This window comes from Xylocopa sonorina, chromosome 18 (genome assembly GCF_050948175.1).
Source record: "Xylocopa sonorina isolate GNS202 chromosome 18, iyXylSono1_principal, whole genome shotgun sequence".
Classification (NCBI taxonomy): domain Eukaryota; kingdom Metazoa; phylum Arthropoda; class Insecta; order Hymenoptera; family Apidae; genus Xylocopa; species Xylocopa sonorina.
Genome location: NC_135210.1, coordinates 3,300,102 through 3,324,923, shown reverse-complemented (window position 1 = coordinate 3,324,923; position 24,822 = coordinate 3,300,102). Strand labels below are relative to the sequence as shown.

The window sequence follows — 24,822 nt, the reverse complement described above, 5'->3', positions numbered from 1 at the left end:
AATAGAAAGGTTTTTTGATAGTGTAGGATTATACGAGGGATTAATAAAAATAAAAGAAGGGAACTATACTGAAAATAATAAATCAATTTAGACATTTAAATATAGCATAGAGCACAGTATACATTCAAATATATAGAATAGAATTTAAATGTATACCATTTTTATTACCGACAATTATTAATCCATGGAAAGATGCGTTGCTAAGAATTCGTCAACTGAATCGGTATCCCATTTATGAATATCGAGGATATCTTCAACTTTATTGTCTGCATCCAATAATTTAATTATTGGATCTAAACCTCTAACATATTTTATTTGCAAATTTTTGTATTTAGCAGGTCGATCACTCTTTATGAAGGCTACGGAGAAACAAAATAAATGACGGTACAATATATTTTTCAAATGTATATAATATAAGATATATCTACCTTGAATTTGTGGATATGCGCCAAATTTGCATGTGCAAACTTCAAGAATAGCATGTGGATACCGTTTAAGCCCAGACAAATCGTAATCATCTTTCAAACAACATTCTTGGCAATTGTTCCTGCATTGACAATCATAGAACATTTGTTTTATCAATAGTAAACATTATGATTATAATTATTCCTTATTTATCAAACTTACCATATTTCTGTCAGGTCACGTTTCTTAAATTCGTCGCAAGTGGAACAGAGTAAATTAGCTTTCTTAAAGCCTAAGCTTTTACAATCGTCGGCTGAAAATTCCGTCGACACGAAATGCACCTGGAAAGATATTAAAAATATGTTAGTTTCATATACATAGTTCTGCTTATAATAATGATTTACAATATGTATATGCACTTTTATTATGTCAATTCAAGTTTCTTAGGTTAGCTTCTAATATTTCTATTTCTTACCATTAAACTAAGTGAAAGTATGTACACTAATGACAAGAGATTCATTGTATTATATCGTATATGTGAAATACATAGAACACTATCTATATTATATCGTAAATTACAGAAAAGTAACAATTGACGTAAACACTGGAGCGTGCCTGAACCTTACGTGTCATATGGCAAGACACATACTGACCAGCAAACCTAACCTAACCAACTAAGCTCTACTTCGAATGTTAGAAATTATTTTGAAATAACAATTAGCAAAAAAGAAACTATTGTACTGTATAATTAGTAACTATAATTCTTTTGTTTGCCACGAACTACGTTTATTAGTACCGTAGACGTATTACGTCATATCGATGATCACTTCTCGATGTATCGAAGTCCAATCGATATCAATGAAATTATAAAAGTAAGGAAATTTGAAGTATTGAAAAACTTGGAATAATAACCATTTCAACAAGTCCTTATGAACAGTAACCTATTAAATAGTAACATATGGTTTATTAATGACATAAAACGCAACGCAAAACAGCTTAGAACAGCGTGTGTAATGCTTAAATTTCCAATTAACTCGAGCGTATGGATTTTCACAATCCTTCTGTTAATTACCCCTGTTATTGAAACTGAGAGATATATAATCAATAGTATCGACTTTCTCACGTGCAATTATGATAATGACAATCATCGTCAAGCTTGTGAGTCGTTAAAAAATTCTAATTACTTGCTCGTAAGGTTCACGCATGTATTGCAAGACTTTATAAGTGTTTTAGTAAATGGCACGTATATATACGATTCGTTGTCGTACAAAACTCGATTCGAGGCTGGTGATTCAAAAGGTACAATTAATGATTTAAAAAAGTGGCAAAAATTGTTCAAGAATAGGCTTAAGAATATTACGATCTCTTACGAGAGTTTGGTAAACCGGAATTCATTGAAACATACCTTCGATTATCGTATTAATGATACTTTATCGTTTGATGGAGTATTGGGGAGGATTACAAAAGGTAATACAAAGTATCGAGAAGATCAGATCGATCACAGGTGGAAACGAAGGAGATTGTGTACGATTTCTGACGATAAATACTCTGCGAAAAGATTCCTCGATAAAATTGCCAGTAACGTTGATAAAACTGAAACAGAGAAGAAAAGAACACTGTTAGATTTCGATGGACCGATTCTTCTGAACGATATCGACGATCCAGACTCTTTGAAGGCACATGTACGAGTGAAACGAACTGGATTTGAATCAGATTCCATACATCATCAAGATTACTTGAAAGACTTGGCCAATTCTTTTCCTCGAGATAGTTACGAATTGATCGACGAGAATTCTTACGATGACGACGTGTCGTTTGATCAAAAACGAGAAATCAAATCCAACGAATACTTTGCGAACGATGAACGCTTTGATGCATCGAAGATACAAGTCCCTGCACACCTTAGTAAAGGCGAATCCTTTCTTAATACGCCATCTGACGCTAAAGAAGTGAATGCATTTGAAAATAAAAACAGGAAGTTCGTGGATCAAACAGGAAATCGGGTAAGTGCGTTGTTAAAAGCATCGCCTGACAACGATAACACTTTTATGGATCGACGAGAAGGATCAGAAGTTCAAAGCGTACCAGACGATCCAATGCTAGCACTAAAATTAGTCAGAAAGAAACGAAACGATTATAGAAGTGCATCTAACGAAGAAAGAGTATCTAACGATGAGAAACGATCGGCTTTAACGAAATCTGTGGCTCATGTAAATCCATCTCGTTCGACTCTTGCTAATTTAAAGGTGGATTTGTTACGAATGAGAAGAAAAGCGAAGGACAAACGTTACGAAAAGAAATCAAAGTCGAAGAAGAAGAAAAAGCACGCAGGGAAGAAGCACCAAGGTCCTCTGCAGTCGGTAAAAGATGTTCGATTGAGAAACACGGATCGATCGAGAATGTCTCGCGCGAAGAAGTCGAATGACGTGAAACGCGAGGGTAAATCGATAGTAGAGATCGACAATGCAATGGCTAAGAAAAGTAATGGAAACAATTTTCGTCGTAGATTCGTAAACTCGAAAGAATTGTTGGAAAACACAGACTCTGGAAATGGTGGAACGAAAGCAAGTATCGCGTCGATGTTGCATGAAAAATTGAAGTCAGCCAGCGAAAACAAGATCGACACGCTTAACCATTGGTTACCTGCTGGAGGAAACACGATATCGAACGAAAATATTAACGCGGTTGTAACACAGAGTAAGAAACAAGAATCTTCCGTGGATAACGAACGATCTATGCAAGACGCAAAACTACGTACAAAACGAGACAAACACGCTGCATCGAAACATGGTTTTTCAAACGAAGAAGAGGAACTGAGGTATTACCAGAACATTCGAGAGCCTGGATCTGAAATGGACGAGTGCATCGATGAAAACGAAAGTCAGCTTTCATCAGGCAATGAAGTAGGAGGTAACAGAGCAGTAAGATCGATCGAAGAAGTTAAAGAATTGGCAAAGAAGTTAGTAACGAAGGTAATCCTCCGACCAGTGGCGGCTCGCGTCTAAGCATTGTGGAACTGCAGCACCCTCTATTTCCACTTGGCATTATTTTATGAATCCTTTTATCTACAATTCTTTCTTTATACTTGTATAATATGTAATCATTAAGATCAATCCTTTCGTATATGAAAGACACAGAAATCATTGTATGGAACTATGAAATTCAAATTTAGTAGTAGAAAGCTGCGCGCGACGCTGCGAGGGAAAAAGAGAACTGTTCGTTCCAGCAATGGCGACCCAGAAGGATCTTTCGAAGCAGCGTCCTCGCTAATTTCAGCCACGAGCCGCCAACGAGCATTAAATTTCTTTCAGGTAAACGAGCTTCAAAATTATCTGAACATCGAAGAAGTTGGAGGTAACGAGAAACAAGGAAAGAAAATCGAGACACGCGCGATCGACGATTTATGTTCGAATGTAAGTGCAGGTTGTTATGCTTTTAAAGATACGCCTAATGTCGTTCAAAAATGCGTGTCGACGAATCGCGTTGAACCGAGGGCGAGAATCGTCGAACGAAAAGCAGGGCCAGTTAAAAATCCAGACGAGAGGAAAGTTGTAGGGACTGCGAATAAAAATGTGGAGAGGAAAAGGTCGGTGGGTAGCAGACGCGTCGTTAAAATGTCGTCTCCGGGTACGTCGAAAGTTGTTCGCAAGCAGGCAGAGACGAAATCGGGTCGTAAATGGGGAAAATGGACCGATTGGAGTAGTTGTAGCGTCACTTGCGGTAAAGGGCGTCAGATAAGATGGCGTTACTGTTTGCGTGATTGTAGCACAGCAGAGACTGAGATGGAGGAGAAGGCTTGCCAGTTGCCAGCTTGCCCGCCTGGAAAATTCTTAGGTATATTTTAATACAACAGTACACAGACACTTCGCCTATTTTAGCGTGTACCAACGTTTGTAATTTTGTACGTCGACATGTGTAGTTTTTATATAGTACGTTTTGTGTAAAAGAAAAAGAAAGGAAGCGAACAAGAGGAAAAGTATTGTTAAATAAAATGTCGGAAGCAGACATTGTCGATGTCGATTGTTAATCTTACCATCGGTTTAAAAATTGTCGCTGGAATCAGCGGACGTCGACACTGTTGTGTAACAAATCGCATGATGTATATTTTTTTTTTTCTTTTTTTTTCGTCACATTACCACAAATATACAATATATTATATAGAATATTTTAAACAAAACTTCTTTTCCATCGTACGTATTCACAAGTAACGAGTATTCGTTGCTTACAGGAAGTTTACTGCAGCCCAATTATCACGTTTCCACGAACAGTAAACTATGTGACATTACACATTTTTCATGCTTTTCCCGTGCTTTCTGTTTAATTTAAAACCTCATAAAATATTAGCGACCATGAAGTATTGCTGTTACACACAAATATTCCGTGGTACCAACGTGGTGTTCAGATTTAATAACGGTTGTCTCGCGAATGTACAATCGCTTATAATTCAGCGGATCACTTTCTATCCTTTTGTTCTACGGTCCGCAACGTTTGTTTCTACACTTGTAAAACCCGGTATCACACGTATCATTTACTCGACAGAGTTCGCTTATCCCTCTTTCGCGTTTCGTTTCTTACAAACTAGTCTTTATCGTGTAAATCGTACAAACATGGTTACCCCTCTCTGTGACATTTAATGATACACAGGGTGAATCTACTAACTGGGCTGGGATATAAGCTCTAAAACGATAGCGGATAAAAATTCATTTTCGTTAAATAAAATCGAATAGGTATGTTGTCCAAACACGTATCAAGTGGTTTTGTCCGACGAAATTTTCTTTTAACTCCTATCGTTTCAAAGTTATAGTTTCAAAGGTATATTGTTGCTAAATTCACTCTGCATACAAGTTGTTGACAAATTTCTAAATGTGTAAGGCTTTTCCTAATGTTCGTATGTAGTAAAATTGAATTTCGTTCATTTAACCGGAGCTGGGGGGGTTTGCTCTCTGTGAAAATCCGAGCTTACATTATTTAACGTTTACATATCTACAATGAAACGATACACATTCGTCCGCGTGATCGCGCGTAGACGAAAATCACAGCGACATCGCACGATTTATGGTTAAATCTTCGTTATCGTGCGACGTTTGTTTCTTCCTTTCTATTTCTCTCAATCATCAAGTTCTCCCATTGCGCTTGCCTCGACGTAAAATACATTCATCAATGATGTGTACGAACGTTTACGAGTCATAGCACGCGATAGTATTTTCTAGATATTTTGTAATTCGTTTAGAGAAAAAAAAAAGAAGGAATTCGCGTTGATATTTGAGAGTAGAACGGTAACGATGATTATGTCGCGACGATCCAAAGAGAACGTGCTATGACCGTTTACCAAAGAACAAGAGATCTCGTCGATGCGATATCTCCAATTAGTAATATTCGGTTTGTCCAAGGGACCACTTACAAATACAAATTGATCACAATAGTAAACGCACACGTACCCGCGGATACTAAATCACGCACACGTTCGAAACTCCCTTTAAACACGCGCACATATACACTCTTATATAATTGCGTAATGTCTTTTGACCATTGATACTTATAATCTGTCTTAGTCTAAAAGGGCGCGGAAATCGTCGGTCCCTTGGTCGTAACAACTCCGAGTTGCACATTGTCTATCTTGACTGCACTAAATGGTTTGTTTGCTTGTTCGTCTGTGTAAAAATTGAGCTTATTTTTACATCGCAGACGCATTGTATCCGTCGATGAAATTCTTGTATTCGTGGCATAGCAAAATAGTCTTCCCCCGTTCGATTGATTTCGCTTCGCGCGCGTTCACAGATGTAATAATTCGCACGTAGAAGAAAGCTCACGTGCGTACGATGCGTAACCCGATTTCTTTTCGCTTTCTTGGCAGCCCGATATGAAACTGATTCGTATGGCAGGAAGTAATCAGAACTTGATTCTAGCGGGGATTTAAATTGTTAAAACATTATGTTTCTTGATTGTTCCGTTTTCGTTTGAGACAGTATATCTAATACAGGATTTTCTTCACCACCAGCCAACACTCGAACGTCTCTGTCTGGGTCCGATCTCATCTCCCTGAGCCTTCTCTCGACTTCTTCCGCCTGCTCGACGCCCAACCATTCTGCTGAAGATCCAAAAAAACACGTGAGTCTACTCAAAACTAGCCACAACGTAATTCTATCGCGGAGATTACGAATTGATACTCACGTCCCATGGGGATAACGTTCCTGGACAAAGTTCTCGCTACAGCCAGTCTTACGTTCGGCACTTTGTCGAAGGATAATTTCAACAAAGTAGGTAACATCTCTTGCGAGAACCTATCGCCGCTGATAGCGTTGCTGGATATGAGTTTCGCGCAGACGAACGCGAACGTTTGTCTTCGGATCCATTTCATCGCGTACACGCCAAGGAAGAATCTGAATTCGTGGAACAGTGCTGTGACGAGGCGTTCATTGTCCGACAAGTGGGCTACTATTTGTGTCACCTGAAAATACGAACGAGAAAAGAAAGGATCGGTAACGTTGGGCAAGACATTCGATAGAAGAGGCAGAAAATGACCAACGAGCAAGATCGTACCAAAGAAAGTGCAACGTGCCTCACAGCGGCGACTTTGTCGCCCAGCAAGTTTAACGATAAGGACACTATGTGCAGTTCCACGTCCGTAGGACTGAACAGATTGACGATCTCCAGCAACTGGGTTGCCAATTCCTCGCGGAACCTCCAATTCGACTCGTTGTCGGTGGTAAGAAACTCCTTCAGTCTTGGCAGATACTGACGTCGATCGGCAGGCTTGAGTATTTTCAAAAACGTGGCTAAATGCTTCAGCACGCCTATTCTAACTTCGTCCAGATCTTTGATGAACCCATCGTAGATTGGGACGAGGTCGGTGGCAGTGAGTTCTTCCCCTAGGATGATGGCTATTTCGTGAATGCTAGAGGCTAACGTGCGCCTGACTTTCCACTGATTGGCGCCAGCTAACGATTGATAAGCTTGCTTCAAGTACGGCCAATTCTCTCTGCCTAACGTGAGCACGACTGCGGGGAAACTGAAGGCGCAATGATGTGGAATATCTGCGCCCATGTCTGAGCACTGTTCCGGCTCAGCCATCGACAAGAACGAATCGACTAAATGCTGAGGGACGATCTCTTGATCGTTGAAGTTGATCATTTCGAATTCGTCTGCCGGACATTTCTCTTCTTTCAATTCCTCGTCCAACGACGACGCCTTACTCGACGCGGTGACGTTAGTAATGGGCTTTCGGTCGACGTTGTTCTGCGCGGCTGATATTTTCGCAGCTTCGACGAGTTCGTCGTCCAGTGGAAGGTCTGGGGCTATATAGTAGTATAAAAACGGATTGTACTTCTCCGTATCGTCGTTCGATTGATTGTTCTTGTCGTTTTGCAGATGCTTCCTTTGTATCTGAAAGAAGTTCATGAAATTAGAGAATTTCTTCGAACGCTTTGTCGAACGTTTCAGCGATGTTCTACGAGATTTTCAATAGCCGTCTTTAGGAATTGGCGGCGAAATGGAATTACGTTAACGATCTACGACGCTCGCGGAGATAGAAAGGTAAATGAGCCCGCGGACGCTTCCTACCTTCGTCTTGTAAGCTCTCATCGTAGAGATATGATCTTCCTGGGACTCGTCGTCGTCGTCTTCCTCCTCGAAAATCGGTTTTTGTATTATCACAGACGAATTGAAGTTATCCTTAGAATTATGATCCTCCGCGTCGAGCGTGTGACTCCGTATCGCGCACTTCGTGGGGAAAATTCCTTCGTACAAATACCTTATACTATAAAACGAGATACGATTTATACAATTCATTTCTTGCTCGCCTCGTAACGAGAGGGGAACAAGATGGAACGGAACGGAACGGAACGGCTACAGGGAGTCGATGGAAATATTTGCCAGCGCAGAAATGAAGGCAAAAAGGGAAGCAGGGCGGAATAAATAACAAAAAAAAGCGACATTATTACGCGAGAGTCGGAGAAGCCGACAAAGAAGGGGGTAGGAGGTTTTCAGCTTATTCTTTTTTTATACCTGAAACGACTATCTTGTTGGCTGGTAAACACTAGTTCGCCGTGTTGATTATAAGTTACTTCGGTAAATTGTTTCGCGAACGTAGATATAAATGGTCCTAAAATTTGAAAGGCAGCCATCCGCACCCATTTCGAGCTGTCGTTAAGATGCGTGGCCAGAAGCTCGGCCAACAGTAATCGACGGTGTTGAAGGGTCATGCAACACGAAACAGGCATCATAACGTCCACGCATGCCTTTCGAACGCCCCAGACTTCGTCGCAGCACAGATCGACGAATACCGGGAACTGCAAAAGATTAGAAAAAAAATGTAAATTATAATCAGTTCATTTCTGACACGTACGCTCATACATTTCTACTATGTCGTGGAGATTGGGTGCTTACCAGTTTACGAAAAACCGCTTTTCTCCCGACAGCGACGCAGAACTCCCTGAAGTGCGACACGCAGATCTTTCTCACGTACAGGTTCTCGTCCTCGCAGAGGGCGATGTATCTGTCCAGAAAAATCTTTTCTGTCAGCTCTTTGCCAATCAGCGGTGCCATCTTGCTCATGAGCTACGGATCGACATAACGCACTATTTTATACGATCGTCTCGATAGCGAGGCAAGTTAGAAAAAGAAGAATCAACCAGTGGCGAAGAAAATGAAATGAAAAGTAAAAGTGAAACTACAACACATCCACACAAAAATGTACACGTAACTTATAACACACGACGAACATAGTTTCTAAACTCGGTTATAAATTTCACTCAAGGATGTACGTGCGTTGAACTCTCAAGACACTCGAACAATTAACGAAGACATAAATCGCACCGTTCCGCTTATCAAAGCTGGCTGTGATACGAGTCCAAATCACCACATCACAACCACTCTGATGGGAGGAACAGTCGAATTCGCGCGGTTTGGAAATCTGTAGTGCACGAGCAGCGTGTAACTGGGTACAGTCGCGGAGGATCGATCGTTTCGCGATTAATTCTCGAGTACACCCTCTGCGCCCGCATCTGAACAAATCAGAAGGTCGTTGCGCGTAGATGAAACGAGAGAATTGGTCAGAGGTGAATCATTTCATCGTTGTTTAACAATCGTATACGCTGTGGGCTCGTTTAGCTTTAAAAATCTAGGAAATCTTCGAAGTCAAGAGGGTTTATTACAGTTGATTGTTTCCTCGATTGTAGTTTCGAACGCGGCGTTGCGCTCATCAAAGCTGGCTGTGATATGAACGCTCGTAACAGCATATCACAACCACTTTGTGAGCGATGCACCGGTTTCATTCTTCTCTTCGCGATTCGTTCGATTTTTCTTCTGCTCTTCCATCGTACATTTCCTCAACGTGCAATCAGAAGGCGTGGGAGGCGACGTTGCAGAAAAAACGGCGATCCAAATCGTCAAAAATGGCTGTGATATGAAATCTAGAAAAGCAACACGCCACAACCAATTTGACGATTGGATCGCGTTCTCCTCGTGTTCTTCCGGATCCTCTGCTTCGATGGTCACGCGACGATATTCGCGCTGAGGGAAACGAGCTCTGGTGATTTGGAACAAGGTCGTGACGATATGGAACGCGTTCTTATTGGAAGATAATGTGTCGCGCGATCGACGAGCATCGAACAAGCGCGCGTAATTATTAATCAAGCAAAGGCAACTAGGTGCGCCAGAACGGCGCACCAGGACACACGCTCCCATGACGATCGATTCTGCGGGCCAAGCTTATCAAAATGGCTGTGATATGACTCGAAACATTCCACAACCAATTTGATGTATCGGACCGCAAAAGGTATTTTCATTTCGATGCAGCCTCCTCCGCTCTTTCCTCCTCTCCGTCGAGCTGCCACCGTTGTTCCTCGTCGTCGATCGCTCGTTTCCGTCGCCCCAGCAATCTCGCGTTCGCAGCTTTTCCTCCCTCTTCCTCTCTCTCTCTCTTCCTCTGCTAATTATTTCCAGGTCCCACCTGGTTTTTCCACCCCTTCTTTCCACTCCTAGTCCCTTCCACCCTCTCTCTCAGCGTGTTACCTCTCGATTTTGCTCCGTCGAGTCGCGAGCGCCGAGAAACGGACACAATTTTGCTCATCAAAGCTGGCTGTGATAGTCGATCTCTATGACAAACCAACTTTGATGGTAAAAGCATGTCCCTGCGTTCGCGAGGATACAGCTCCTCGCGTTCTTCGTCGAGGCGATCTTCCCTCCTCTCTCTGGTCGCAACCGCGCGTCTATCCGTTGTACACCGTGTAGAAGAGACCCTCCATCCCTTTCGTTGTCGTTCGAAAAATTTATTGCCAGCTTCTAACCGCTCCGATCGATCCTCCACCGCGCGCACATGGCGGTTCAGCAGCCGCTGGTTTCTCCAATCGACGATTAGACCAGTAGTAAGTCTCCTTTTCTCGTGGTGGCTGGCGAACGCCGGATGAAAGACAAGATAGTGAGACGCGATAGCGTGAGAACATCTCACTACCCATGTCTTTCAAGCGGAGCCCGCTGGAAGAGGCGGCAGCGGGTTCGAACGGCCATTAAAACGCAGTGGAACCTCGTCGAGCGATACATACGCGTGTAACCGTGCTCTCGAACACCAAGAATCGCGCTCCACCTTGTCCTGCATCGCGTACAGTCGAACGGATATCAAGAATGCCAGACGCGAGTGGCCGCGTCCGCCTTGTTTTCCCTTCGAACTGGCTGGCGTGCGCGTTCAATGGGCGCACGTATCCCCCGGCGCGCGGCAATTCTTTCCATACGTATTCTTTAATTAAACGAGACACCGACGAGCTCGTACGTAGGCGCATTAAAATGAGAAAACTCGTTCAAACGCCGTCCGTGCACGGTGGAATGTTAAATAGCAGGAAAAACGAAGCGAACAGGCGGTTTTAGTCTTGTTTCCGTTCGACTCGAGACGCGGAGGATCCTCCCCTTTGGAACGCAACGGTACCAGGCGATAAATGCACGACGAACGGGGGAGAGATTACGATATCTCTCGTTCAACGGCACAAACTCTTCTCCTGTTCGATTCGTGGTTTCCTTGGTGTTCCACTCGCAATGGAAAACGCGACGAAGACCAGGCTCGTTACGAGTGAAGGAATAACGATCGCGATGCGAGATAACGACGGAAGTAAAGAATGATTCGAGAGAGAGAAATTGAAAAAATAGAACACGTGGAGCACTTACGGAGATGGCAGTGTTAAAGAAATCGACGGACATACAGAGGGTTTCTATTACTGGGCAGAGTTTCGCCTCGATCGTGCTGTTGTCGAGGAGCCCCTTCTTCGTTAGCGTCAGCACCGCTGTCTGGGCCGTCATTTGTACCTGGACGAACACAAGCGAAGGTAAAGAAAAAAAAAAAAAAAAAAAAATAAGAGAAAAGAATTCGTCAATGGGGTCTATAATTCTCTCGCAGCGGTTTACGGTACTTCGTGCAACGTGGAAGGGAAAAAAAGGAGAGACGCGATTCGCTGGAGTCCCGATGGAGGAAGCGGCTGTCGAAAAAGGATTTCTGGATCGACATACCACAGGAGAGATCGCTTATCTGGCGAGCGTGCCCGTTCGATTAACCGTACGGGAAACACGCGAGAGATATTCACCTGGTTATCTTCATCGCGTAGGTATTTAATAATGATGTCGAGCAGATGATCGTGAAGAATGTCGCCGAATAGGTGCGGGGACTGGTGGCAGATCATCGCCACGTGCGGCAGCTGCTCTATGAGATCCAGTCGGACTTGCGTCTCTGAAATTCAAACAAGAACGATCTATTTTTTCCTCTCACAAATCATCAAACAAGAATTTTCGCCTTACAACGAACACGTTGCTACATTTTATCTGAAAGAGAAATATTACTCGATGAACGTACAATTATCAGCGGTGATACGATCTTTGATCGATCTGTACGATCCTCCTCGTCGCGGTGCGATTCGTTTGAAAGGAGAGCTCGCGCAGATCCGTCTATGGAAAACAAGATTCATCAGCGGCTTCGAACCAGGCCACGAATGTAAATTTATTTTAATCGGGACGATCGACTCGGCTGATTTCCCTCAAATAATTAATCACGGAATATTCAAGGGTCGCGATTTCTTTCTGCGAATCTAACGTCATTCCTGGAGTAAAAAAAAAAATTCCTGTTCGAAACACGAAGAGAAAAAAAAGAAGAGACTCTGTCTCGTCGTTTCGTTGGCGTTGCGAGGAGCAATCCGATCGTTTCGTTGCGACTCACGATCGGCAGCCATTCGTGCGTCGAAAGCGAGAAAAACAGGAGGAGGGACACCGTTTCTTCGACGTTTCCTCGACCTTGGCCGTTTTCATTCCCCTGAACGGGCGTCTCCGCCGTGGAAATACCTGAATGAAGAAGAAAGGGCGTCGCAAACGGGCGCCCCTGCTGATTAGGAAAACTCGCACCTTTCCCAGGGCGAGGAGCGGCCATAAAGAACCAGGATCTTTCCGCTGGTCATTACTGGAACGACCGTGGGTCCCTGGTTTGCTTAACTGGACAGGTGCAACGGCGGTTAACGCTGGGACTACCAAGATTGAAATACACCAATTTGTTCCGTAGGGAACAACGATAAGTACTTAGAAGAACGCTCTACAGTCGAATGATAAAGAAGTGAAGCTTCGCGCAAATATCTTGCGAGAAATTGTAGAAAAATTGTAACACGAGCAGGAGAGAATAGAAAGACTCACGTACAGATTTACTTAATTCGTTCGAAATATCGACCACCCTTGGATACTTGAACATCTGCCTCGCTAGTATCGCGGAGCCACTTGAATGGCAGCTTCAGCGTCGTTCTGGAGTTCCTCCGCGTTTCGTCCATGGCTTGGAAAGCCCCAATCAGCACGTGGGAAATATTCGAGCCAGAATATGGCGAAGAACGTCAGACTAATAGAAAACCACCAAAAAGACTGGTACAAATGTACCCCAAAGAAAAAGTGGAAAATCAAGTTTTCACTCGCGATACGAACACGCGACACGGTCGAACGAACATTCGCAGAGACGCGTAAAACTCGAGCAACGATTAATCGAACGCGAAGCTCGACTGCTCTCGCTAAAATGGAGGCAAGTCTGAAAAGACGTTGCCATCGAGGAGCGTGGGTGCGACTGAGGGTCGTGTCGATTTCTCGGTCGCGGGAAATGCACCTTCCCGGTTTGTCGAGCTTTTCTAACGCGGAGAGGGGATACTCGAGGGGTAGCTGGTGCCCCCACCATCCGAGCGAGGGCCCAACTGGCGAACGCGTCGCGCAAGGGTAGGGGACCGTGGACGAAACGGTGTTCGTTGATTCCTCGGTCGTGTCCGTTCACCTTCGTGAGGCCCACGGTTCGAGCACGTGCTCGCTTTCCCCTTTCCACTCGGTTTCCCGCCCGACTTCCTCCGTTTCCACCCTCGACGCGAGCAAGAACCCCGTCTCTCGCATCCCCCACGAGCATCGCCAGCCCTCCGCTCCATTAATCATGCTGCTGGGTCTTATCTGCCTCTTCTCCGCCTACTCTATCCTTGCGCCTTCTGTCCGGTGCAACAGATCCCGCCAAAAATACCCCGCTGCGTTCCTTCAGGATTAAGCGTCACCGATCATTTACCCCTGCCGTCTCTCGTCTCTCGTTCATCCCGTTCATCGAGCTCCTTTCTTCCTTCTGGGACCGTCTCATTGTCGACCATCCGACGATCTGTCTGCGAAGCTGCGAGCGCGACATTCCCGCGTTTTCTTCTCGAAACGCGTGCTCGACATCGTTGGCGCTATTTGAAGGAACTTCGAAGGGCTGTCACGGGTTTATATGACGAGAATTAGCTTGGAAGATAGAAAAAGAGCATTCTCGTCGTGATTCTGCGAAGACGAACTTGGTTGCATTAGTGACGGATGGATCGATCGCAAGTATCGAACGTATTGGACTGATAATGAGACGTGCCGCTGGGGTAATAGGGGCACGTTTCATAGAAACGCCAGAGAAAGATCCGCGTAAAAACCGCGGCTACAACAACCGCTCGAACCCCTTTCGCTTTGCGAACAATTGGCTTCGTTGCATTCTTATCGAGGAGAAGAGAGAAACGTGTAAACTGGTGGGACCGCCATTATTATCGAAGCCATCGTTCTCTGTCGAAGGAATAAAAAAGGCGGAATAAACTCATCGATCGAATGTTTCCAATCTAAAACCGCCTTCGTTGGGATTCTCTGAAAGTTCGTTTCGAAGAAGACAAATACGCTGAGAGACGGAAGAAACGAAGGAGGAGACGTCCATTTTGTAGCTCGCTCGGTTAGCTTCCGCAGATGGCGAGGAAAAGTCGGAAAACGAGTCGACTGGCGTAGTTTCTCTCTCTTTCAGCTCGTCGTGAGGAAAAAGGGCACGTGTTCGGGGTCCCCCCTTCGATACTTTTCCGCTCGAGAAAGCAGTTGGTCCAAAAATACGCGCGGAGAAAAAGCGCGCGTGTCGCGTGCCCCCGCGTCCTGAGTCGCTCCTCCTCGCTTCCTTTTCAAGGATTCGATCGGCTCGCGGGAAAACGTCAGCGTGCACGTGTTGCGGAGGCAAGATGTTCCTGATGCCTGGTGGATCGTGGCTAAAAATAGCGTCGAACGGTGCGACACTCGTCGGATGATGCATCTGGACGCGCACCTTTCCTCGACAGTTGCGTTCTCCGGAAGAGGAGACGTCTTCCTCCACAATTGTACAATTTATATGAGAGAGAGAGAGAGAAAACATGGCGTAACGAATGACTCGCGAGTGGTTTCACCGCTGCTACGCGCTCGTCAATGGAACTAATGATCGCGATGGGGTTTATTTGCAATTCCTACGGATATCCCCTTTGTCGAGTGTCAAGAGAACGCCGCGACGAGATGTATGAAAGAGAGCTCGCGTTCGTTTCACGGGACGGAGGCCCCGCAGAGGTCGGCGCGACGGTCTTAAAGTATTTTCGAAGGCTCTCTTGAAGGAAAGAAAAGAGCCATTAGTGGGATGAAAACGCAGTGGCGCGTCATTTTCCACGTTTCTTCGAAGCGGCCCAGGTAAAAAGAAAACGCTTTTCGCGGAAGGATCATCGTCGACCCATCGTGACGGTGGCGGTTTGTTGCCTCTTCCACCCTCTGTCTTTCGAACTTCGCTGGGACGCCGTTTCACTCGTAGATACTCATCGAAAGAGCGCCGTGGGATCGCCTCTGAACACGCTGCGCCTCGATTCTGCGAAACCGTCCCAAGATCGTCCTCGATCGTCCACCATTTTCAAAGGGGCCGAAAGGGAGGCTCGATTTTTCAAACTGCTCACGCGTTTCAAGTTCCGTTGCCTCTTCGAGTTCCTACCACGGCCCAAACCTAATCCCTCGACTAATAATCCAGTGTTTAACGATATTTCTAAGATAACAATGCTTCGCGTCAGTGGATGCTGCCATAATTTCCACCTTCTAACTCTTCTCACGCGAACGTAGAACGATGGAAAAATTCTTGACCTGTTTTTTCACGATTTCGAACAATTCCGCAGGAATGTTTACGATGGCGAACGCGTCGAAGGTAGCCGCGATCTCGAGCGTGCCGCGTTCCAGCTTTGAGCGCGTGTTTCGCTTCAAATACCAGCGTGTCGGCCAGAAGTGGACCGGATGAAAAAGTAAACGGTGGTACGCGACCGCGTGTATCTAAATACGTACCACGGGGACGACGCATACGGAAACCTCGATAAGCTTCCGGCGAGGCGCGTGCTACACCGGAAGCGGGGACAATCTTGTCGTCACCTAGACGCGGAGAGCAACAGCCTCGCGCGTCCCTGCAACCCCAGCTGGACTACTCTCTGGCTCCTCGTTCAACCCCGCTGCGTAACGCGTTCTGTCTTCTCTCAAGAAGACGCGTCCTGGCCCTCTGTGTCTATTTTTGAAACGCCACCCCCTCCCGTCACCCCGTGCATCGCCCACGGGATACACACGCGCATGGTTCGTGGAAACGGGGACAAGCGACCGGAAAAACAAATGGCGAACCGCCTAAAAAGGAGTTTTCCAGGCAGGCTTTCTCGTCACGTGTCTCGATTTTTCTCGCTGGCGATTGGTGAACGTCAGTCGAACGCCAGAGTTTTATTTACACGAGACAGTTCGTAGTTTAAATAATTGCCATGTTCGTGAAGGTAGAATGAAATTTGTAGCGTATCGATATAAAGTTTCTGAGGAGAGAATTTTGTCATCGAAATTTTCGAATTCAATTTTTCGTGCGTCGAGTCAAGACGGAAGCGGCTCGCTGGCGATTGGTGAACATGTTAATTGAAGGCCACAGTCTTTGGCTTTTCGCACTCGCTGTTTAATTTCCACGAGACAGTTCGTAGTTGAAATAATTGCCATGTTCGTACAGATAGAATGAAATTTGTAGCGTATCGATATGAAGCTTCTGAGGAGAGAATTTAGTCATCGAAATTTGTGCGAGAGGAATTATTCTAATGGTCATTCGATGCAAATAATTGGCGTATCGTTTCGTTTCTTAGTAGCCAGATTTGTCTGCATCGACTGAGCGAAAATTGCGTGCATACAAGGTGCTGCATTCGTGTAAGTTTTGCCAATTACGAGGACGTTAGTGGCTCGTATCGCGATTTTTATTCGGGACTAGCAGGCTGCGGGGGTGAAAAGCGAAGCGAGAAGAGAAAGCGGCGGCATACAAATAAAACGAGTAACCGCAAACGACGGATCGCGTCGTGTACAGGCAATGCGTAAAGGATTTGGCTCAGAATTATTTCCAATCCTTTCGTTGCACAGTTGCAAATTAACTGCGCGTGGAGTGTGCGTACGCTAAGGGAGTGCATTCGATAGGAGCTGCGTGCACCAATCATTTAACCATTTCTGTTTGGCAATCTGATTGAAGGATACTTCTCTCGCGTGTAAAATGGTAGCTACAGAATGCAAACAGACTTGAAGGATAAACAATCGAAATTTAAGCTATCAGCTTGATGACATTTTCTCCATTTTTCCAACAACTGATAGTCGCGATTAGAAATTCTTTTTATTCGCACTTCTTAATTCGATAACTGAAGCAGAAGTAAAGATGAGACTTACCAGGATCTTCGACGATCTGCTGCACAGAGTGCATGACCTGGTTGACGTTGAGTTTCGTTCCATTGTTAGCGGCAGTGCGAAACAGTTCTATTAGCATCCTCCCAATTCTTTGTCTGTAACAAACAGTAATAATACAGAGGTTAGTCTACGCAATTTCCCACTAAAATCACCAATCCCTTGCTCAGCTAGCATTCAATTAAAATAAAATAGTAGAAAAGCGAATGTAAAGTGTTGGTAGCTTCCAAAGTGGTCATTGATGCTCCAAAAACTTACAACAAGGACTCTACATTTCTTTCTGGACGCCATCAAGCGACTTACGCGAGCATAGATTATCGAAGCTTACTCAACTAACAAGGAATCGAAATAAAATGGTAAAAAAACGAATACAAAGTGTTGGTAGCTTCCAAAGTGGTCCAAAAACTTACAACAAGGATTCTACATCTTTCTCTGGACGTCATCAAGCGACTTACGCGAGGCCAACAACGAAGAGCAAGCATAAATTATCGAAGCACACCTCGCGAAGAGCCGCGAACTTCTCAAGAGCGGCGATGGGGCGCGAGAAAAGGGCGGTTTGCCCAAGGAAAATAACATCCTCCCGCGGGATCGTGGCGAACAAGAGTATCGACTGGCCAGGAGGATAATTAACGGCGACCAGCGGGGGGGAGGAAGTCTCGCGTAAGAAAGAAGTTTTAACAAGGAACGACTGCGACGAGGCGCGGATCGTTTCGCGGGGGCGCCGCGCGATCCTCGAGATCGGGCAAGTTTTCATCCCGCGGCCGACTTCGCGGCCAATATCTTCCCCGTCGAGACTTCCGAGGCAACGAGTTCCCCCGTGGCGGTTCTACTTTGTCGAATCTTAACGATCGGTGGTCCGCGTCGCGGCCAATCGGCGCGCAACGCCTCTGAAAGGGAGCCTAGACGCGCTCTCAGTGGTTGTCAATCGGCCATCGCGACGGCAAACTCAAAGAAAAAAGCAACCACTACCTACAAAAAAAAAAAAAGAAAATCAAACGAAAGACCTACGCGTACCTCATCACGAACGAAAATGAGTACAGAAAGAAGACTCAAAGAAACCTAGACGAACGAAGAAGAAACGCGCGATACGAAATCGATGTTTGGACCAAGACGAAAGACGCGGATAGAAGAAAAAAAAAAGAAAGAAACGATACACACAAGAAGATGGAGGAGGACGGTAGGAAGGCAAGAAGATACGCGAAAAGTTCGATCCTCCTGTTTGGCGTCCTCGCAAGACTTCCCCCCACGCGACAGCCATAGGATGGCAGGAGAAGACTCCCTACTCCTCGCGAACGACTGGTGGGGATCGAGAATAGAGAGAGAGAGAGAGAGAGAAAGAGAGAGGACGCTGGTCGAGAGCGTAGACGCGGCGACGGCGACGCGGGACGACTGCAGCGGGTGCGACGAAGATCGCTTGGCGGTAGGTCGACTAGGCGATGGCAGAGGACGCAGGGAGAGAGGCGAAGCAGCTTAGTGGGGGGTAGAACCGGCACCAACGGAAGATCGTTCGCGGTGCCCCACCAGGAGTTAGCCAGACAGTCGGCGGTGGGGGATAGCCGTTCTCCAAAGTCGTTGGAGAACGGGTGGAGGGATGGTACCGCCCGTGAACGCCTACCGTGCCGGCGCAAACATGGCCGCCGCCGGCGTCGTCGTCGTCGACGGCGACGACGACGACCACGAGGGATCGACTGGGTGTCGCGTCGTTTGTTCTCGTCGAGAAGGTTGCTGCGAGAGGATCCACGAGCGACTGTCATCGACTACGCCAAGGGCATCGATTTTATTTCTCAGAAGGGAAAGAGTCTCTGTTTTTCGATTGTTCGTTAAGGCTGATCGATATTAGCTGGTCGAGGGGGATGAACGCGATGGAACCGCGGACCCAGCACCCTCTCCGGCCCAAAATTGAAGCGCGATACACTTGGCAAGGTAACTTCGCGCTGGTGCGCATGTTCGTGCTTCAGGATGGCTCGTAAGATCGATAGGGAAGACGACGGTTCCGTGACCGGCGGGGTCGTTTTCGATTTTAGGGGAAAGTCGATTTGTTCTGGGGTAGGGATCTCTCGCTCGAGGCGATGCATCGCGTCGAGAAGTTCGCGCTGTACGCGGCGTTCAACTTCGCTTTCGTGGCGATGCGATCAGCCTGTTGTCGATGGGGTGTTTTGCGTTGTAATTGGGAAACGACGATGTTTCTAAGCTGACTTTTGTTGCGATCAGACTGTTGTCGATGGGGTGTTGCGTTGTAATTTGGAAACGACGATGTTTCTAAGCTGACTTTTGTCTTTGCTTCGCGTGTAAATCGTTTGGAAACTTGATGATACGCTTTGTACGTGTTTTTTTAAATAAATCGATCGCTTTCTGCGATGATTGTCGCGAGAACAATCGTCGAAGAACGTTCTGCTGATTAATAGGATAGTTTGCGAGGGTAAAAATTTCTGCGCGTTAACGTGTGCGTGTACCTGCTCTCATTATCGATATTAAACCCGTGACTCCATTACTGGGACTATGATCGTTGTTTTCAACGATATCGTCGAACGCTCGCGAGTAATTCCAAGCGAGCGTGGTTTCGAAAATTTGATTAACAACTTCGGAAATTCGCTTCGCGGGGTTGCTCGTAAATCGAGGGCGTGGGTGTCTTCGGCGTCAAACGTTTTTTTCTTTTTATAAAACTAGTAACTATAATTAAATGAATTTCTGCTGGTATCAATCGTGGACTTCGTTAAGGTTCGTTTTAATTGGACGTTCACTTCGTACGAAACGAGATAAAAATAAAAAAAAAAAAAAACAGCATTTTAGGATTGGAATTCCATTGCTATCGGTTGTGAAGATCTGGAATGTCGATAATCCGCGCGATATCTCGAGATTTTCTGATTGTTCGAGGTGTAGCCACTTGAGACGCCTTTGATTTACCCGTCGAGAAACGTCTGGTTCGTCGATTTCATTAAAAATCGTGCGAGCTCGAAATCGCTGGATCGACTCGAGAGAATCGATGGATCGTTCGAACGAACGCGTCACGAATCGTCCGCGATCGACAACGTCGGGGCACGCCGCGCGATGAACTTTGCGGGACAAGTTGACTGCGCTTTCTGGCCACCGGAAGTTAGCTGTTATCTCAAGAAGCAAGCCGGCACCGAACGACAAAGCCCCGGTCTCGACCTCGTCTTTGTCACGAGCGACCCACATTCGATGCGCGCGGCGTTACGCGATCGTACATGCATCGCGAACACGCCATTAACGACCTCGCGCGATGGAAAGATTCGGATAAAAAATGAATCGCCTCGAGACGAAGCTCGATCGAACGCGAATCGCGTCTATTTTATTCCATTTAGAAGATAGACACGCGTAAACTCCATCCAATTAATTGAAAAAATGTATAAAAAAAACCCTCTACTTCGTTATCGAAATAAAATTCTTATCGCGTCGAGGTTTCGTCTCTCTCATCTTGTTGATACCAGTAGCGCGTCCATTTCGCTCGAGCAGACTAAAACACGTCGACGAAATTCTGTCGAGACGAGATAAATTCCCATGGGCGAATATAACGCCCTTCGCGACCCTTCATCAGGGTCCATTCGCCGCGAGGGTCGAGGATGGAAGAAATAAAAGGCTAGGGTTCCGAAAAACTCGCGCGTCTACGACTCGATACCGGCTTCCACGTACGGGACTTTCCACGGTCTCGTCTTCACACGGTTCTTCTACCCTCCGGATTTGTTTAGCCCTCGCCCTCCCTGACCCTCGATCCCGCTTCTTTCTGCTTCGTCCCTCGACGCGGTTCGTTCGATTGTTCCTCGTCAAGCGTTCTCCATTCCTCGAGCGTCTATCGTTGCTTTCCGAGGAGGACAAACGCGTGCTAACGAAGAATCGCGACACGAAACGCAAGAACATTGTTGCGTTCATTGAAAAAATTTCTCATGGTAATAAAAGTTGATATTGATAGCCAATGTTTCATCGTTGACTTCGAGAAGCTGCCATTTTCGAGGGTGACTTTGAAATTGGACGAAGAATGCGATGGCCAGTGTTTTGCTCGTTTTGGGGGTGGTTTTCAGTCTTCCAGCAGAAGCCAGCGAAAGGAGATCGGCAACAGGCGGAAGCCCTGCAAGCTCTTAATTCCAAGGAGCGTTTAGATCGACGATGAAACGGTGGAAACCGCCAACTGGAAGATGAAACGAGTTTCACACGGAAGATAATGAACAAATTGGAAAAATTTGATTCAGATGAAATTACAACGTCCAGTCGATGAGACTCGATGTTCCAGGAAGCTGTACGTCCGAATGAAGTGAAACGAGTGCAATTTTTCCAGATGCGTGGCACGGGGGCAGGCGAAAATCTGCACACCCCGAGCATTATAATTTAGGGGAGCGTTCGCGCCCTCTCACCAGGTGCGCGATCCTCGCGCGAGACCAGTGGTTAGACAGAGAAGAGAAATGGCGGAAGAAACAAAAAAGGGCGAGAATTTTCCGCTGCGAGTATACATCTGTCGTTGAACGCGTTAATCTAATCTTTCTTGCATAATGCCAATGTGCTTTGACAATGAAAATGCATTGCAATGGGGAAAATCCATGATTCGTCGAATGAAAAGAAAAAATGGCTAAATACTGCGAAAATTCTACGTATCTGAGCGCAATTTACATCTGCAATAATCCATCGTGCTTGCAAATAAATGAGCGAGAGAAAAGAAAGGAGAACAAATTGCAGGCGATCTAAGCAGAAATGGCTGATGGCTCGCGACTTCCGTCGATCGACGAGGGTGACACTCGAGAAAGCTCGCGATCGAGAGGGCGAAAGCTCTCAGAATCCGATTAGCCGCGAAGAAATCAAACAATCGCGATCGCCTGGCCACGAGAAGAGCAGAGGAGGACGGAAGAAGGTACGCGCGAACGAGGACAGCCGTGAACCGGATGAAAAGAGACGAGGAAGGGTGGTTTAAGCGCGAAGAGGATTAGCGCGGCCGTTCCTCCAATTGGTTTATGGTTTCACGCTCCTCACGGCGACAATAAATAAACCGTCGAACCGTTTCTGGCAGGAAGGGCCGCCGTTGAAAGGCGAAGGACGCGAGGAAGACGGGCAAAGGTGGGTATCGCGCGGACGTTAATAACCGGACGAGGGTAAAAAGGAAGAGGAAACTCTGGGCTGCCCACCTCCTTCGACTCTGGGCTTTATTGCCAAGGTCAAACGTTTCGTTACCCCCGCCTTTTCCCGGGTTTTTCCACAGGTTCGAGTCCCGTTCTCTTCCCCAGGACACCTGTCCCTGGCACGCACCAAGGAAGAGCCCGTGGCTGGTTTAAATCTTGCACGCTCGATAACATCTAGCCGGCTAATTCTCTCTCTCCTTCGAAACGGAACCGTCTAACGCCCAGACGTAACGGATCGCACGGTCAAACAGTGGATAGCAGCTTGGAAGAGAGTGCATTGTGCGTTCTTAGAGAAAGGTGGAAGCTTGCTTTTGTGGTCGCTAAACGGGTTCGTATTTTCTTCAGTTGAATTCTGAAGCTTTGCTAATAGTTAAACAGAGCGTTGACACGGATAAAGGTAAAGTTAAATTTCTATAGTGGACAAAGTTTGTGTAATTCGCACTCAGATCGCTCGTATAATCGCTGGCATCGAGCGCACTCGCTCGCGCACGCCCAATTCACTCGCAATTAACCCGCGCATAAGTCGCGAGCGTGTCGATTGTTCTTGAAACACGAGGCACTAACGACCACGGTCTTGTCCGTGTAAAAGATTCGTCGAGCGGATAGGCCACAAATACGAAACAATGAGCCGTAATCAACGCGGCGAAGATTCGATCAACAATGGACAGACTTTCGATTGTGCCAGCGCGATGGCCCCAAGAGACACAGAGCGAACCTGTCGTATAATCATCGCCGATAAATGGGCCAATAACTGGAGGGGTTCGAACGGTGCGAATCCACCACGGGGAAACACCGTGTTACCAACAGTAAAGTGCGAGAAAAATGGCACCCGACATCGTCTAATTGTTATACAGCTCGACGAACTTCGTCAGAGACAACTTTGAACGTTGGTCATCGCGGTTGGTCGGTCGATAGAATCTAAGGGCAGAGTCGAAAAACAACTTTATGGCTCATTAGTCCGTCGTAAAGCACTTACGATGCATCGTCGGCAAATTGAAATGAACCGAGTAAACAGCAGGTCGAGACTGTTCACAAATACGCGCGGCAATTCATACGGTTCGACCCCGCGCGATAACCCAATTAGCGGCGTTCGCTCGCGGTGGATCGATGTAACGCGAGCAGCCCTTCAAAAGGTGCACGATTCCTCCAAAAAATTCCAAGTCCACGCGAGTGTCTTACAAAACCAAGTACCATCATCTCCTCGACCAACTGTACTCTTTATCCATCGTCCTACTCGACATCGCGTAAACGTTTTCGACCACTCTCGGTCCTATCAACGAATTTCATGAATTAATTAAAACTTTGGCTAGAAGCCTAGGGTCGCTGACGCTGGATCGATATCGACGAAATATCCACGCTATACGTAACGTTACAACCAAAACGAGGAAGATTCAGTCTACTCTATTCTCTGTGCCCTCCTCCAACCCTGAGAAGTCGATGAATCGACAACGAACGCGTATGCAACGATTCTGGCGCTAGGTAGAAGCTCGAGCAAAAGTTTAGGAGGCACGATTGCTCGTGACGGTGGCCACGAGGTAAATCGCAGACCGCGATTCGAGCAGTTCGACGTTGGTAGGCGTCGTAGTCGCGTACGAGAGAGGGTGAGAGGGAGGCAGAGGGAGGCGTACGAGGCGAAGAACAGCACGCGTGTTCCACCCGTGTCGGTCCCTGTTGGCTGGCCGCCGTCTGCGGGGACCTGAGACGAAGAGGAGTCTGGTAGCAGGGTCTCCGTGGCATGAAGGGACTCTAGAAAGGAGGAATGTTGTTGTTGTGCCGGGAGGCGGTTGCACCGAGGGGTGGGGGGTAACGGCGGAGGCGCAGCGGCGGCGTCGATCAAGCGGCGGAAGACGGACGAGGAGAGACGAACGGGGTCTAAGGAGAGAGCGAAAGAGAGAGAGGAAGTGACCGTGGAAGGGGTAGTTCGGCGGTCGACGGTGCAGGAGGGGCGGCAAAGTCAATGCACCGCAGGGGAATGCAACGCGCGCTGCGCGCCACGCCGCGCCGGGCAATACAGAAACTCCGCTACGTCAGAGAGTGCGTTCTACCGCACTTTACGACTACGTACGCGACCAGCCGCTCTCTCTACGCCCGGCTACTATACGTGACCACGTTACTTTTTACTCGCGTGCACGCCTTTCCGTGAATTTCATGCGCCTCTGCCTCTTGGCCAAAACTCCGTGCGCGCGACGACGCACAGGCGAGGATCGTCGATGTGCTCGTCTCGAGGTGCGAAATTGCGACGAGGAAAAATAACAAGAGTCTCGAAAGCAAATTCCAATTGGTCGATGAAGAACTC

General features: G+C 46.5%; 3 protein-coding genes across 6 annotated transcripts in view; 1 reads left to right on the top strand and 2 right to left on the bottom strand.

Moving 5' to 3' along the window:
- Window positions 1-156: 156 nt before the first annotated feature.
- LOC143431539 (selenoprotein F) lies at window positions 157-1,073 on the bottom strand. The gene is made up of 4 exons (XM_076908359.1): window positions 881-1,073; window positions 628-746; window positions 429-547; window positions 157-359 (listed from the first exon to the last, which is right to left on the bottom strand). The coding sequence occupies exons 1-4, from the start codon at window positions 923-925 to the stop codon at window positions 178-180; spliced, it is 465 nt and encodes a 154-aa protein (XP_076764474.1). The 5' UTR covers window positions 926-1,073; the 3' UTR covers window positions 157-177.
- Window positions 1,074-1,542: 469 nt separating this feature from the next.
- Window positions 1,543-4,511, top strand: LOC143431485 (uncharacterized). The gene is made up of 3 exons (XM_076908258.1): window positions 1,543-1,563; window positions 1,746-3,377; window positions 3,717-4,511. Exons 1-3 carry the CDS (start codon window positions 1,543-1,545, stop codon window positions 4,248-4,250), a joined length of 2,187 nt encoding a protein of 728 aa, XP_076764373.1. The 3' UTR covers window positions 4,251-4,511.
- Window positions 4,512-5,607: 1,096 nt separating this feature from the next.
- LOC143431535 (serine/threonine-protein phosphatase 4 regulatory subunit 1) overlaps window positions 5,608-24,822 on the bottom strand; it is a 112,023-nt gene continuing 92,808 nt past the window's right edge. For 2 of the 4 annotated variants that reach the window (XM_076908348.1, XM_076908349.1), the window contains exons 3-11: window positions 17,389-17,501; window positions 11,973-12,115; window positions 11,560-11,697; window positions 8,791-8,961; window positions 8,410-8,693; window positions 7,966-8,161; window positions 6,946-7,788; window positions 6,577-6,853; window positions 5,608-6,493 (exon numbers count right to left, since the gene is read on the bottom strand). In XM_076908348.1, coding sequence (XP_076764463.1) covers window positions 6,327-6,493; window positions 6,577-6,853; window positions 6,946-7,788; window positions 7,966-8,161; window positions 8,410-8,693; window positions 8,791-8,961; window positions 11,560-11,697; window positions 11,973-12,115; window positions 17,389-17,501 — 2,332 coding nt within the window. In that variant the 3' untranslated portion in view covers window positions 5,608-6,326. Of the gene's footprint in view, window positions 6,494-6,576; window positions 6,854-6,945; window positions 7,789-7,965; window positions 8,162-8,409; window positions 8,694-8,790; window positions 8,962-11,559; window positions 11,698-11,972; window positions 12,116-17,388; window positions 17,502-24,822 lie in introns of those variants that run through there. The other 2 variants (XM_076908350.1, XM_076908351.1) reach the window with 2 other exon arrangements.